The 16,796-nt window shown below is 39.6% G+C and overlaps 1 protein-coding gene across 1 annotated transcript; it reads right to left on the bottom strand.

Annotated features, from left to right (window-relative positions):
- Nucleotides 1–6,126: 6,126 nt before the first annotated feature.
- Nucleotides 6,127–14,416, bottom strand: LOC149283762 (prolactin receptor-like). Its single transcript, XM_089497282.1, has 8 exons — nucleotides 14,347–14,416; nucleotides 12,560–12,692; nucleotides 10,676–10,845; nucleotides 9,080–9,240; nucleotides 8,772–8,913; nucleotides 7,759–7,858; nucleotides 7,225–7,294; nucleotides 6,127–7,131 (listed from the first exon to the last, which is right to left on the bottom strand). The coding sequence occupies exons 1-8, from the start codon at nucleotides 14,414–14,416 to the stop codon at nucleotides 6,127–6,129; spliced, it is 1,851 nt and encodes a 616-aa protein (XP_089353408.1).
- Nucleotides 14,417–16,796: the final 2,380 nt, after the last annotated feature.

The following is a 16,796-nucleotide window of genomic DNA, read 5'->3' on the forward strand; positions in this document are numbered from 1 at the left end:
TGCTTTGTATGATATGTTGCTTTGTAGCAAAATGTCCGCTGACACACACTTACACACACATGCTCTCACATACGCATTCATTCTCGCACACATTTGCACATCTCTGCTCACACACACTTACACATACACAGTATGAGAGCGAAAGCATCAAATTTAACACACCTGCTCCCCATTCACACCTGAGACCGTGTAACACTAACAAGTCACATGACACCGTGGCGGGGAAATAGCTAATTGGGCCCAATTTGGACATTTCCACTTAGGGGGTGTACTCACTTTTGTTGCCAAGGTTTAGACATTAATGGCTGTGTGTTGAGTTATTATGTAAGGGGGGGGGGGGCAACATTTTCTGTTCTTGCCTCGGCTCAAAAGGAGCGAGCCATGGCTCGGAACTGTTTATTTTAGAAGTGTAGCCTTGATGATTTCCTAAAGGTTTTCAATTTGGGTTTAAATCAGGCCAATTCCAAGAAGCATATATACCTTCATCTCTTGGATAAAGCTCTCAACTTTTCATAAAGTGTCTCATGGCACAAGGTTGTGTTGATATAGCTAGACGGAGGTGCATTCAAAAGAAGAAAAATATATACCATATGAATCACTATATACAAATTTATTTTCTACTATGGAATGCATCAGAATGGAACGCATAACGGTATGTCGGGCTCCAATATGGCGGCCACCATGGTATCGGGATACATCTTTCTATCATTCTCTTGATGGATGCAAGTCGTTGAAGCCCACTGCTTTTATTTATTGTAGCCTTAACTGAAAAATGAGCGTCCACATAAAAATTACCTTTCTCCCATGTTTAGCTCTTTCATTATATGTTTTGTGTACAGTTAAAATATGTTTTCTGTTTTCTTTCTCGAGACCTGATTAATCAACATGAACTCGTCCAGCTGCTTGACCCGTCTGAAGATCTTTGCTTGTTTTCTGGGCATTAATTTATTTTTTTTATTATGGTACATCATTGTCATTTATGTGTTTCGGTATTATCCTATTTTATTTTATATAGTTTAAATAAAATATGCAGCGAAGAAGCTGTGACCTTTTATCTGGCAAAGATATTAAGGGATTTCTTGCAAATATTGGATATGAGTGGAAGGATGATGACGTGCGTGTATGTGGATCATTTAACGCAGATGCATAACATGGAAGTTTGTTTTCCGTCTTGATATTACGTCCTGGATGGTGGATCCTTTTGCAGAGAAGTCCACCGACTATGACATTAGATTGCAAGAAGCGCTCATTGAACTACAGAGTGCTATACACGTTTTACACAAGACAAACATTTACTTTTTTTCTCTGGGTAAACAGTGCAGTTTCGAAAAAATATTTTGGGATTTCCCTGGCATTTCCCATGTCCGTAGAACCAGATTTGAGTCAGGTGAGTTATTTGTCAACCGCACGGACATAGTAAACAGAGGCGATCTTCGCTTATTTACTGCAACGGAACCCAACATAAAAAAAAGAAAAACAAAAGAAAAATGTTTTTGGATAGCGAGAGACTTAAAATGTTTTAATATCTTTTATTTCATTGGCAAGTGAAAGTTTATTACAGCAAATAAATGTATATAATGTTTCTTCAAACGAAAAAATACAGCGATGCATGTATTGGCTACTCATCGATAGCTGCTGATAATATACTCTGTTACGAATACTTTTACAGTATATATTAAGTGTCCAGACCTTTGGAAATTATATACACAGTCCCTGCTGCAGTGTCACACATCATGGGCACATAATATACACAACGGCGAGTACTCTATCAGCAAAAATGGTATTAAAAAAACCAAAAAAAAACAACCTCTGAAAAGCATATTTTATAACATAATACAGTCATAGTATGTGGAATGCATTCATTTGAAATAATTTGGGTTATATCTCTGGTTTTACTGGAGTCATGAAATTCTTTCTACGTAAAAGTTGGGGAAAAAAAGTGATAAATAAAAGCATTAATTGCATGCCGTGGCCCCCATCAGGCCCTTGAGTTGTACCCAGTCTGGTGGCTCCATACTGTAACCAAGGTTCCTTTGGGAATAATTTGCCTACATAGCATTAAAACAAAGAAAAAAAAAAACTATAGTTTTTGGAGACAGTCCAGCTATCATATGCGCTTTAATGCATATGATAGACGTGGTCCCTTTACATTTTTGTGTGGTCCATGTCGCAAACACATTATGGGGTATTCTGCAGCATTTGGCCCTTTCCCTACCCCCGCTAAACACCTTGCAGTAGATGCATTCAGCTGCATGCGGATTTCATTTATTTCAATAGACCTTTTTCTGATTAGCTGCACAGGCTGTCAATCAGTGACAGGGAAATGCTCCCATTTATTTCAATGGAAGTACTTCACTCGCATTGATTGATAGCTTTAAGCAGCCAATCAGTGGCCAGAAATGTCAATGACAATTTTGGAAGTTCTATATATGACGTAAGTGCTTTATGTTTATTTAAATTTTTGAAGAATGCATATTCAAAGTACCCACAGAGGGATGAGGTTACTTGGGTACTTTAACAGGAGTGTCAGGTCGTCCCTTAAAGAAGGGACAGGTTAACATCCCTAACCCCATGCCCACATCCAGGCTGGGAAAGAATTACTTTTTCTTAACCCTATATGGCTACTTCCATAAACCGTATTAAATAATAGTGGTGCTGTACACGGAATATAAGTGCTTTTTCGAGAGATATTGAAGAGCTTAGCGATAACATTTTAAAGTTAAGGACTTGCTACAGAGTTGTATGGTCGACGTTGGCTGTAAAACATTATGTCCCATTTCCTAAACAACTCAAAGTCCATCAGGCCGCCTTCCCGTCCTGCGCAGACAATCAGCAACGCATCATTTTCTGCTAATAAAATTTAACAGGAGTTGTCGGCATTCCACCGATCTGCAGTCTGGAACCGAACGCAATTACCGAAGCACAGGGTTCTCTTTTTGGCAAGCTGTTTATGCTACCCTTTCTAAGGCTAGGCAATGTGTGAACATGTATATATGTCATTTTATATAAATATATATATTTTAATACAGATTAAGCATTAAACAATAGTGTGCACAAAGAGTACAAAGATATTCCTTTTCTATAAAACGGTCAGACGTATAAAAGATTCAAATATTCAGTTCCAGCAGCGGATTCTTGGCTCAGAAACCAGATTTTCTGCAGCTCGTGTTTTAAACAGGCGATCCTAGCAACCGGAAAAGCCACGCGGTACAGCCGGCCACGAGACCGGTCTCCAGGTCAACTAATCCTATAAAGTTTCACACTTCCACAGTTTATCCCATAACTGACCCAAATTACAGATTGAATTCCGCTCACAAGTCCCTGCCCTTTGCCTCGTGACGACAAAAGATCTCTTTAGCTTACCGACAATATATTAGCAACACATAAAAATATTCATCTCTGCTGCCTCGCGTGGGACACTTTACTTCAGAGTATTATAGATCTACTGAAAAAAAACAGCATATGATATGGCGCACTGCCGTAAATTCTAAAAATCCACTGTAAAACATCACCCTCATAAAACTGAAGGAAGCATATATCAAACTTTATGGAGAGAGGAAGAGGGAAAACAAAAAAAACAACAAAAAAAACAACAAAACAAAACTTTGCCCAAAATCAACCTTTAAAATGAGCCATGTGGAAATCTAAAACATGGTTATATCATGGAGTTTTTATTTAACATAAGGTCAGACTTTTTTTTTTTTACACATTCCCTTGTTTTTAAAATGCGATTTTAACAGAGGAACAAAGTTTTAGAAATAAGGTTTCCAAAAATGGCTTATTAGCAAATATAAATTTTTTTAAACTATATTTCTAATATATGCAGAATTTATAACCTGTACTGTATATACACAATAAACAGTTTTTATTACAAAATATAAGGTCTGGTTTGTGACTTTATAGCAGTTTTAAAGTGTCAAAGTGAGATAACCAAAAAATCCGGATTCGTATCCTCTAATATAAAAAAAATAAATATAAAAAAAAATTTTTAAGGCTAAAACATGCAGACAAAATATGACCAACCATTTTCTGCCTAACCTAAAAATATTTTTATCACAGCTTAATCATCATCATTTATATATGTATTTACAGAGATTATTGCCTCCCCTGGTAATCATAGTAGCCAAATGTATCGATTAGTAAAAGGCTTCCAATTAGTAGCCTCATATATTTACTTTATTTCCCTGACATGGATCTATAACCCCCCCCCTCCCCACCGCCATGAAAAATACATAAATCAGCCGTCTCTGTAAACTAAGCGCTATTTTTAAAGATGCTTAAAAATAAACTGGTCTGTTATAGAAAAATAGTCCTGATAACCCAGGGATGTTAATGCTTCGGTAATTACAATAAGGCATTATTTCGGATAGTACCTGGCAGTGGTCGGATGACGATATTGTATCATCATTTAGTGTCTCAGAACAGATACCTTGAAAATAGTGTTTATCATTGTGCGGGTGTGATGAAGGACCACATCACTTCATCAGATTTTGGCCATTTGGCCTAAATCTGCTTTAAAGGCTATGAAGAATTAGACCTAACATTATAGCAGGCATTCCACGTTACTTTAGAGAATATAATAAAATTATTCTATAATAAAAATGCCATATACTATATTGTATAGATGACAGATGTGTACATTTAAATAAATTTGACATGCTCTCATAATCTTTGTATAAATATATATGTAATTTTACTTTTATTCAGTTTTCTGTGGGTAAATAGACGGTTCACAGACATTCGAGGTCTGCTATACATTCAAATATTATCGTATTTTTTTATGTAGGTACTAATGATTAAGCTATAATGATAGCTCTCATAGCGGGTATAGCATTCTAGTGCCTGATAAACGTTTTAGTTGTTAGAAACAGGGGAACATAAATAACAGGAAGCATATAGAATGTGGACATCACTGGCTATAGTTTTAGGACGGTTTCGAAGAAACGGTTATGAAGAAAAAAAAGAGGATATGGGTCACCATGCAAAGTATGTATATCTTATGCAATTTATTAGACAAACAAACAAACAAACAAACAAAAAAAAAATGGACTTCATAGGCATGGACTTCCTCAGTAGCTACAGTATATATTTTTCTGCGTCTGAATATCAGATAATTTTAGCCACATCAAAAAACAAAAAAACAAAAACAAAAAAAAAAAAAAACAACCCAGCAATCAGGAGTGTTCTAGACAATAATTGGTCCTGATCTGCATCTATCTTAAACGGTTTCCTCCGACTGTCACATCAAGCATGATAATATAGTATTTATTCATTTGTTTTTCATTTGTGCACGGTGAGAAAACTTTCTGGCTGCAATTTAAGGATTCACTAGAAATCATGCATAGGAATATTCTGGTTTAAGATAAAACAAACAAACAAAAAATATACTTATATATCCTTGTTCGGTGGAATAGTAATTTGTTCACTTCATAAAAGCAGGAGGACCTTAGGATAGCATAGCAACCGAAAACCATATTATCTGCTCTATAAAGAAATAAATTATATATATATATATATATATATATATATATATATAACTTGATAATGGTAGTGATTAATAGTTATATAAGCCATAGGGCTTCTTTCTATAGATAGAAAAATATAGAGAAACTTCATTTTCCATAGTTTTTTCACACTCTAAAATATCCTGAAATTTGCATAATGTGATTTAGGCATTGAACAAACAATTAGACAGTTATAAGTAATTTGATTGCACAAGTTTAGATGGACCCCGGATCATCCACCGATCATTTACATTCACAAACTCGCACCCTTACATTGTCATCTTGAATGGAGTTTGGGTCAATTGCAACAATCCCTTTTCATATACATAAACCGAAAGTATTTTTTTTTTTTTTTTTTTTTAGACATAAAGTGACAACAGCCAAGCAACTCAAAAAAGGCAAGAAAAGAAAAAACAAAAACCAAAAAAACAAAAATGAAAAACACAACATTAAATACATTTGATCTACCTTGACCATAAATAAGATAGAAAAATTATAAAGCGAAGATGTCTGATCAAATAAGAAAAGAAAATATATATATCATTATTAGTAAAGAGGGAAATTAACTTTTCTTGCCTTTGTAATATTGTGCAACATTATAGAAAGAAGCAAAAATTTTAAACTAGGATAAGAAGCTTGAAGGATCCATGTAACCCGTCCCAGATCCAGTCTGAAAAGTGCCTTCATGCCGAGCCTGTGGGATAATGCCCTTCTGTTTCCAGGCATGGCTCTGTTGAGCCTTTTGACATAATTCCTTTGTGGATTCAATATTCAAAGTATTGTCCCGAACGTCTAGATCCGGCATTAACACCAGAACATTGTTATCTTCCACCCGATCGACCTTTGAATATTCCCGGCTGGGGGCCACGACAGTATACTGGTCAGTTCTGAGGCTGTTCTCTTGCTGTTTTGGTATTAGTGCTAGTGCATTATTTTGGTTGACTGTGTGGACCTCCACATAGTCCATAGCTTTAGCAGACGCGAAAGGTGGCTTTTCATTAGGCAGCAAGTGCATCTTGTCTGGGTCTGTACTTGTGGAATGGACTTCCTCCAAGTCACTCTGCGTATTATTATTTTCTTCATTAATGGTGTCTATGGTTCTAAAGTATCTGGGCTGACCTTTGTCTTCAAAAGGTATTAAAAATGCAGATACGTTGGCATTCATGGCACCGATAGCCATCTTACATACATCAGTGACATTATGATACACCGACATTGGCGTCTGGTGACCAGAGGATGACCCTTCTGGCCACACATAAGCCTTATCGCTGAAATTTGAAAAAGGCATTTCAGTTGCCGTATTCTGAGACGTCCAAGGATTTTTTCTGGTAGAAGCGACAATGTCCCCCATGACCAAACTTTCGAAGCCTGATGAAAGGGTTCTCAGCTCCTTACAACCATCAGAAAGACCAAAGGGACTATCACAGCTTCCTCTTCCGGAGTCGTTGTCCGTGTCCACAGGGCTGACTTTTATATGTTGACTCTGGGGACTTCTATCCTGGCTCGTAATGAGATGTTCTTTGCTCTCGTCAACCTCTACGAATTCCACCAAGAGATCTTCACAGTCTGAGGTCGGAGGGAAACCTTGACAGCCAAGAGCACTCAGGAAGTCTTCGGATTTCCCGTTCTGTATGACAAATATGAGAACAAAAAATGCTATTTAATATTTTATATTCATAGCAAAAGATAATAAACTAAATCAGATCATTACTGCAGTTACCTTAAGGAGTTGGGTATCAAATCCCATTATTTTAGGTCCCGGAACAGGTGGGAAAACGCAGGACATCAAACTATAAAAATGTAATAAAGGAGATGGTAAAACAAATATTATAATGATCCAGACGATAAAAACTTTAGTTTCCCCTTTGTGAAATCATGTCCTCAACCCCCATTACCAAAGTTACTACAGCCAATTAGCTGTCATCAAAAAGGAGTTTCGGTAACTTTAAGAAAAGAGAGGGGAACCCCCCCCCCAAAAAAAAAACCCGACAAAGCTGGAGAACCGGACGTTAAAATGACTGTTCTAATGAAGTATACACGTATGGTAGAAGAAAGCCACAGGCTATATGGATGCAGCGCCCCATTTGTCAGAAAGCAAACAGGATAATATTTTCAGTCCTGTATTTGGTCATAAAACCAGCAGTGCCAGTGGAACAGCCCCTTCAATACACAAACCTAAAGAAGGCTTTGATGGATCAGATGCATACATCCCTTTTGTGCAATCATGAAAGCGGAAAGATGATGATGCGTTTACCTGCAGCCTTTTAAAGCCATTGTCCAGATTATCGTCAAACAAATGACAGCTGACAACACCCCGAACGATATCCACAACGTCAAGTCTCTATATTTTGGTTCTGGAACAGAGAAAGAAATGGCCATTATAGCACAGATCCACACAAAAAAAAAAAAAAAAAGGGATAGACTATAACAAGGCAGCAGCCGAGAGCGCGAGTTTAACCCTTTTCCCACGCAATGCATTGCAAGTCTCTGTAACGGAACTAGTTTAACAGATAATCAATAGTAAATAAGACAAATACTACTAGCATTTCCATCTGCAAAAGGTTCAATATCATTTAAAAGGCAGCCCCACCAATGAGACATACACATTAAAGTACATTGTGCAGAAGAGTGCCGGCACAAGCCAAAAAGCCGGGCGGCAGGGAAAAAAAAAAACAAAAAAACGACCAGTCATAAATTCCAGGGAATGTTAAATATTAGTTTAAAGGGGGCGTTCAGTTACCACGTGATCGCTGGAGTGCCTCTTTAAGGAATTATCTCTCCACTAAAAAACCCTCAGCTTCAATACTTTGTAGTTATGTACAACCGAAAAGCAATGCCATTCCAGTTAACCCTAATCAATCGCTCTCAAGGAAGCACAAGTCAAAAGGAAAGGCAGCGCGTTCCTTTCAAGCGCTTTGTAACCATACATTGGCTACATTTAGTTACTAGAGGGAGACATTGCAGGAGATTCGTTTTAAGCCTCTCGTATACATTGTGAAGGGCCCTCACTCGTAACTCCAGCAAGAATGACCACGGCGGCCCTGTAATTATGCAATCAATCAAATGAATGAAGAACCTTTACGGAATTAACTATACATCGTATAGGTCCAGCCAAGCTCTTCCAGCTCACTAAAGCTGGTTCTTCATAACGTAACCAAATTCTCCGGCAAACTCTCTATAGTGAATAGACCCCGTCGTCAAATCACCGATAAGAACATACGGCCCTGATAAGTAATTGAATTCCTAATGAACGCCGAGTTCACTCACTGCCTGGCATTTCGATGTACATCTCCGAACTCCATTCGCTCCATAAGCCAGAATCCGGTCTGCATCGAACGCGGACAACGTAAGTTTCTCCGGGAGTTAAACCGAACACCTTATGCTTAGTCTGCTTATCAACGACGTGGCTCTAAAGCGAGAGATAAATTATTGTCCTAATCAATAAAAATGTAAGATCTGGATCCTAAGGAACAGTTATTTAGGAAAACAATCTTTTCCCCAAATTACACATATTTTGGAGCATTAATGAATGCGATAAATATCGAAAAGTGAGACATATCAAGTCCTCCGCTTACCTCCCACTCGAGTTCTTTCTCGGTTTTCAGCTGAACTTCATAGTGAAGGGTTAACCAACCAGATTTCACGTCGGCCTTTTCTGGTGGAAGCCACTTGACCAATAGGTTTGGAAAATCGTCATCGGCAACGAGCGTCACGTTTTGAGGGGGAAAAGTCTGCACTGTAGGGGGGAGAAGAAAAAGATATATATTATTGTTTGTTACAAGTAATCAGGGGGCACATTGAGGTGGGTGCTACAGATCTCAATCCAACCGGCTCACACCCCAGCAGAATTTGGGGTGTAGGGATGTATGTATATATACACACCCTAAGTTGTAAACATATACATACACCCTTCTCTTAAAATAAAGATTTGCTATAATAGTAATATGGGCAGGGTTTCCCTTGTAACCCCATCCACCACCGAGGGCAACCCTCAAAACAAAAATGGCGCACCCAGGTATAGGCGCCTGCCTTCAAGAAGCTTTCTTAGAGCGCAAACATGGACAGCTTCCTAGCCTCACATCAAGCCTTAAACTCCTCCATAGTTTCCTAAAACGAATGAACCCCCCTGTAGTTGTTTTAAACACCGAACACGTGTTTTGTATAATTAAATCCACCAGTACAGGGCTGACAACAACGCGATCACGTCTGATGCATTCCTTATTGTTTGCATCATTAAATCTAATCGGTCTCTTGCAGTCCAAAAAAAAAAAAAAGTCGTTATAAATGATACTAAAATTATTTATAGTTCTTCATCAATTACAGAATAGATCATTCCAATAAAACACATCTATCGGCTGACTTAACCCCCCCCGAGGGCTGAACCTTTAAAAAGCTTGGGCGATATGGGATTATAAATAATAGGAGATAAAGCTATTAATATATACAGACAAAAATATCTTTTGTGCTCCCGTCACAGGCTGTAGTAAAGATCTTAAGCAGATCACATGCCATCGTTTTCATGCATACACTTATGTAACACAAGCGGAGGGACAGATGCTTCATCCAGTAGACCAGGTCAGGTTTCCAAAAAGGTGACATTTTAAAAACGCAGCGACACGACGAGGCATTTAACCTGTGACGCTCCAGGATCCAAGAGCCCAAAATCATTTAAAGGAAGAGTTTCTGTTTCACGTAAAGGTTTCATACAGAGTATGGAAGAGAGAAGTGGGGGGAAGAGCCACTCTTTTGTAGATCGTGCTTGGGTCTCCAGCTATGGGTGGTATGGGGTCCTGGCCAAGTTGGCCAAAACGTTCCCCAGTACAAGTGGGGATTGGGGCACAATACTTCCCATTTGGTGATGCCAGACCCATTTATGGGAGTTGGAATAAGGTTTTTTTTGTCCCCCCCCCCCCCTTTTCTTTTTTTAATTAAAAAGTTCTTGAAATTCAACCAAATGTGCCCTACTAGGCATGTTTCTCCCAGGATTATCTGCTTCTGGCAGGTTCTGAAAGGACAACAATTCTACCCCCATGGTACATATCATTGAAATATTCACAATATACAGGGCGGGCAGTGTACAAATAACACTGTACCAGCTTTATATACAGTGACACTGCTTGCGATAACCTGTGCCAAGTTTATACGACAGACGACTTTTGCAACGTTCTTACCGATGGAAATTGTATCCACGTAATGCGGCTGGGACACGTTACTTCCGAGGGCATTCGTTGCCTTTACGTACACGGTGTAAATGACCCAGAAGGAGGTATGTGCTTTGTCGAAGAAGCAGGAGTTGGGTCCCGATGTCTGATAGTCCGGGCATTCAAATTCCTTGACATCACTGGTGACAGGAAAAAGAACGGAATACATGAACAAAAAACTAACACTTTGCTGTGATTATTCCTCCAATAAACAAGCGATCCCCATTATTTTACCAAGCCGATCTGTACGTACACACACCTGTTCAAAGGTTTGGGGGTCACTGTTTTTATAGAAAACAAGGGAATTTCTAGCTGTAACAAAACTGCAAAAGGGATTTCTAGCCATCAATTAGCCTTTTAAACTTAAACTTGGATCAGTGAGCACAACGAGCCATTAGAACACAGGAGTGATAAAGGGCCATTGGGACGCAGGAGTGATGGGAGTGATAAAGGCCTCTGTACACCTCTGAAGATATTCCATTACAGATCAGCCGTTCCCAGCTGCAATAGTCATTTACAACATTAACCCCGTCTGCGCTGGGTTTCTGATCCATTTCATGTTATTTTAACTTGCTTTTCTCGCAGTAACATTTCTATGGGACCATCTTGCTGTAACCACTTGCATGCACTCAATTTTAAAACAAAAGTGATCAAGACAAAAACAAAAACAACTCATTTATTTTGCGGTAATGTTTTATTTTTTTTTTGTTTGGGGGAGGGGGGTTCTTATAGCAACACATGGAAAAGATCAATGAGCAGAAACAATTACAGCGATAATACCTCAAACCGATGCCAGGGACCTCCTAAATGTCTATATCATGGGACAGTCCCATACAACCCCTCTCCAAAAGAATGAAAAGGTATTTTCTTATTAAATAAAAAAAAGATTTATGAGATTATGTGCATGCAGGTGCCGGGGGTGGGGTGGTTGATTCTAACGCTTCTTACTAATCATTTAGAAAAATATTTAAAGGCGATATGCATTAAATTGTAAATGGCAGCTGACATGTTTAAGCCAATATTTTCTCTCTGTATTAACATCTACCACCTCTCCTGGAAGGCTACTCCGTTTATGCAGCGCAAGAGTACATGTGAGAAATATTTGGATACGTTAATTAACCGCTGTCTGGGTAACCTCCGCGTCCCCTTTCTGCTCCGAGCCCAGTCTTTGCCGTACGAGTCGGAATAAGCCTGTAGCATAAAGCTCACACACATACTGCAGAGCGGCTTATTCCTCCGAGGGTTCTTGCCTCTTCCACGCAGGAAACGCGCCAGGAACGTGCAGCTTAGTATAACACCAGAGAGGCCACTCAGCCGACGCGCGAAGTTACAGAAACCGCAAACCAACGGCCGCCGCGATTAAACCCAAAAGAGTTAGACAGAAAACGTATAGCTCTCCACCGTCAAGAGATCCTGAAACCTTTGATGCTGTTCACCAGACTTTGGAGGGCTTTGTTTCCCCCCCCCCCCCCCGTCTGTAGACACATAATATGCTATATTTTGAGAGAACACTTAAAGACATGTTTGTGCGATAGTAGGTGGCCGAGGATGATGGGAGTTTTAATTCACTCTAGCGAGAGTGTTAGACAGCTGGTGGGCAACAGAAGTGATGGAGACGGTGGACAGCAGCTTGAGGGTAGGTGGCCCATCTCCAAAGAGAGAGGTCGTGGGGCTTTAGAATTAAATAAAACAGATTAAACATCCCAATCCTGTGCTTTAAGAGATAAAACTAGTCTTAACACATATTAGAAAATTGTACCGACCACGCCATGTGTCGCATTCACTAGTACTTGTCCGTTCCCACCAACACTTGTTTTAATCGAGACCCGGACCGTGGGATTGAGCCCAAATTACCTCTCTTTTTTGTATATCAGGGTGTAGTTTGTTGGAAGTCCTCCGTCAGAAGCCGGTCTCCACCAACACGAGAACGTTTCTTTCTCGTAAGACCGGCATTTTATTATTTCGGGTTGGCCTGGTGGAGATTGAGCTGTGGGAAACATCGGGAAAGGACATCAGCAGAGAAATTGCATTTAGAATCAAATACAAATAGGCTTCAGACAGAATGAAAGCGGTCGTTGGAGTCCTACACGTGCTGTCGGATGATGAAAACTATCCGGGGGCCGATCAATAAAGTTGTCAAAACCTTACAAGGGCAACCATTCCCGTTCCCCCAATGTCTGAGGATCCACGGAACAAACATTGAAAAACATTTCTGAGCCTTACTACAGAGCAAATCCAGAAACACAATATTATATACATATATAATATTTTATTTATCTCATTTCATCTCAAAAGCAGCAAGCGAGTCAATTCCCTGAACTCTGTATATAAAAAGACCGCTAGTTAAGAGCTTTACATGGATTTGGGAGTTTCGCTTTCATCTCTCCTACAGAAGACAACAAAAAAATATACCCCAACACCCCTATCATATACAGGTGCTTGAGGTCTGCCTCACCTCCCCAAAGTATAAAGGAGTGGTAGCAGTGCCACTCAAGGTTATAATATAGGGAAACCCACAAGTTTATTAGATATACCCTAACGTCATATGAAATTAAGCTTTTTTCCTTTAGTTTTCCCCCCAATTTTATGCTTTGTTCTAGAACCCGTCTGCTTGAAGGAACTACTTCCCGTTCTCAATATATACAGCGCTACTCCAGACTAATCCATATAAAACCTCTACTGAACAAAACAAAAAAGTTAAGTATCAAAAAAACAGTATCACAAGGACGGACTTGGGCATCGACAAAGATGGTGCGGCCCCCATTGCACCTCCCTTCTCCCCACTCCGACTTTACAAGAGCTGCCCGAACTAAACAGGTTAATGGGGAGGAATAGTCACACAGATCTCAAAAAGATGGCCGCTTTCCCTTTTATGGAAGTACACCAAAAAGCCAAAATAACGCAGATGGTTTTGTGGAACCTGCTCCTCCAGTCGGTTCCGCGAGCCCTGGTTTGTGGAACTTCCACCGATGAGACTTTTTCTCCCCTTTTGCCTTTTTAAGGAATACGTTTTTTTGTTTTTTCTTCTTCTTGCAGTCACTGTTTACAAGTGACCGGGACAACTATTAGTATCTACAGAACTTGTTTCTTGTGTCCCACAGAGATTAAGTCTGGTTGTATAATCAAGATTAATCCTCAGCGTGTTAAAAATTATATATGTATTTAAAGTTTCAAAAACACACAACACAGACACATTGTTCCGAATCGGTCACCAGGATTAGCGTTTGGCCGCCTGGTAACATTTTGACATTCGGGGCCCATCGAAGTTTAAAGTTTAACTCATAATAACACAAAAACAGGTTGTTAAGTTCTAGCTTACTATTCCTGCCGCTGGCAATAACAGATCATTCTCTCAGCATCTAATTACAGAACGACTGGGCTACAAGGAACCAAAGTTCCGCACGCTCAAAGTCAGAGCATCGAGCAATGATAAAGACGGACAGTTGTGCACCTAATGGGTTTCAACACAATAGTTGAAGTACATCAATAACATTTAGTATAAAATCTCTCTGCAAACGACAAGTGCTTGTAACAAAAGAACACCAAGAGCCACCACCAAGAACAGCCTACAGACATCAGAAGTCATCCACTGGGTCACATCCCACTTATAAATATCGGCGATGGTGGTTGGGAACACTTACCGTTCAATCCATGCGTGTTAACAAACACGAGGAGGAGAAGCGATGTCAAAATGACCCGTTTTTGACCCATGCTGAGCGACTATTTCCACTCCGAAAGCAATTGGAAGGATCAAAGGTTCGCTGAAAGACAGAAAACGTAGTTGTATGTTTGGCTACAAACACAAAAAGTTGTTAGCAGGTGTCTAGTCTAATACTCTACATCCAACAGCGAAACACTTGCATTCTCTGGAAGAACATTGGGTAAAGTCAGTACACACTTTATGGCCAAATGTGTTTAATGAATCATTCTTTAAAGTCGGCAGACCTGGGGATACATGCAGTACTAAAGGGCTTCAGAACAACTGTGGATGTAGAATTTTGTATAAATTGCATCTTCTAAGCCATAAAATTAATGAAAATATGTATTGTAAAAAAAAAAAAAAGAGAAAACAAGTCTGACACTTTATTGCCAAAGTACAAAGCCAGTTGGATTCAGCTACAGATTTCCAATAATAGAGAATGTCTAGAAACACATCCAAGTGCTTCTTAGAGAACTTCCCTTACACAAACATTCTATATAATTATTAAATGGCGATATATGTCGAGTCTGACACATACAGAAACAACGGTTGGAATCCAGCACTCGGTGGTATCCTGGCTCTTGCACCATCTCACAACCAAGTCCTCCACCAAGGCTTGAGAAAGACCCGTGTGTCGAAACGTTGCCCGTGTGAAATAAACTCACCTCACCATTTGAGTGCAGAGCCTCTGCTTCTTTATTTTGGAGTCTGACAGAGACGTTATGGTTAGAGAAATAAATTGAGTTGTGTTCCCTACACAAGGTCCCGATCCCCAGTTCGTTTTACAGGAGGTCCTCTGGCATACATTGCTTACAAATCTAATTATATCTGTGGTGCGCTGACCTGTGCTATAAAGAGTTATCCAAAGACCAAGGGACGATCCACGGCCATTTCAGACTGTTAAGTGTACTGACCGAGGACGCGTCGCTCTACATCAGAACTCTGCGACAGGCCTGGGTGGGTTACAGGCAGACTTGGGAACTTGCCAGCTGTCACCTCCATGTTAACGTCTTTGATCTCCGATCGCAGGAAGGTGTGTTTTGCCTTCTCCTGCCCCTCTAACTGGGGTTAGACTCACCCCTATCACAAACACAAAGCCTTCCTGGTCTTCTACAAAGAGCATGAGAAAACAAGTTGCGAGCGACCAACCCTGGGAAGCTCACATGCATGGACACAGGTCCAAAGGGGGAGAATCTGGTCATGAAACGAGAACTTAGACGCCATTTTCTTTTTCACCATGAGTAACCTCTGAAATAAATACACCACAGCGAAGACCAAAGCAGACCAATTAATCGCCTGCCTGAAGAAACTATCTTTATTCTCCCCATACACTTACAAAAGACAACTTAAACAGGAAGTAGCCATGCGGATCCCCATAACAGGAAGTTAAGACAGCCATTACCGCCGTGCGTCCATTAGGAGGTTTCTCTTACAGATACTGTATATTTTGCAGATTTTAGCCAACTTCGTTATATTCGTTTGTTAATCGCATGGACTTTAGAACATGTTATTCGGGAGAAGCGACAGATCAGGGTATACGATCCTATTACTTGAGTTGCGTTTTAAATGACAGTCAACAACATTTGTTTGGAACGCAGAGAGCCCGGAGGATCCGTCTATAGCACACGACGCACGATGACTTTATTTTCAACGACCGGACTTACTATCCTCCAAAGTCTTTCATAGAAGAAATACGCAGATCAACACAAACCTAACGTGCTATTTAATAATTTACAAAAAAACCAAACACACCATAATCTGTTCAAATACACTGAGACATTTCCCCCACAAATATATATATTTTTTTACAATAGTCTGGCAGCTACAGATACGTTTTTTGCTTGTTTAAAATCGAAGGGATGAAACTAGCCGTTTTTAGTAGTCTCCAGGAGAAACTTTTACAACGATATTTAAAGTACCGTACCTTTAGCATGTTCTTTTTATTTATGAAGGAGCGTAACCTTATTTCAAGACGCCAACGCTACCATACTGAATCTTGGATCTCTTCTACCCATCCTTACAAGGTTTCCTGAACCAATCAGCAACAATCAGTAACTTAAAGCGACAGCGAGGCTGGACCAACCCAGATGCCAGATCGTCATGGAAGCTATAAATCACTTCCAGGCGCCAGAGGTGGGAGAGAGGCAGCAGCGCGTGTGCGCAGTAATATATAAGATGATCACACACACATATATATTATAGCTAGTGCTATAATATATATATATATATATATATATATATATTATTATAGCACTAGCATTCAGCTGCACAGTATAGGAGCGAGTTTGAACAAGTCCAGGTACATTCCGCAACAAATCATATATATTAGCGTGAATATGGTTTTATATGAAGCCTTGAAAGACTATTTTTGGCAGGTAAAAAAAAAAAAAA

The sequence above is a fragment of the Sceloporus occidentalis genome, unplaced genomic scaffold, assembly GCF_023333645.1.
Source record: "Sceloporus occidentalis isolate IW3139 unplaced genomic scaffold, rSceOcc1.0.p SCAF_101, whole genome shotgun sequence".
Taxonomy (NCBI): Eukaryota; Metazoa; Chordata; class Lepidosauria; order Squamata; family Phrynosomatidae; genus Sceloporus; species Sceloporus occidentalis.

What these genes read in the sequence shown, in the direction of transcription:
- LOC149283762 (XM_089497282.1), bottom strand. Translation starts at nt 14,416, where the DNA reads ATGGGTCAAAAACGGGTCATTTTGACATCGCTTCTCCTCCTCGTGTTT. An exon ending in ATGGCTTTAAAAGGCTGCAG is followed by an intron (nt 7,295 to 7,758) that starts GTAAACGCATCA and finishes ACATTTTTATAG; the next exon opens with TTTGATGTCCTGCGTTTTCC. An exon ending in TTGATACCCAACTCCTTAAG is followed by an intron (nt 7,132 to 7,224) that starts GTAACTGCAGTA and finishes TTTGTCATACAG; the next exon opens with AACGGGAAATCCGAAGACTT.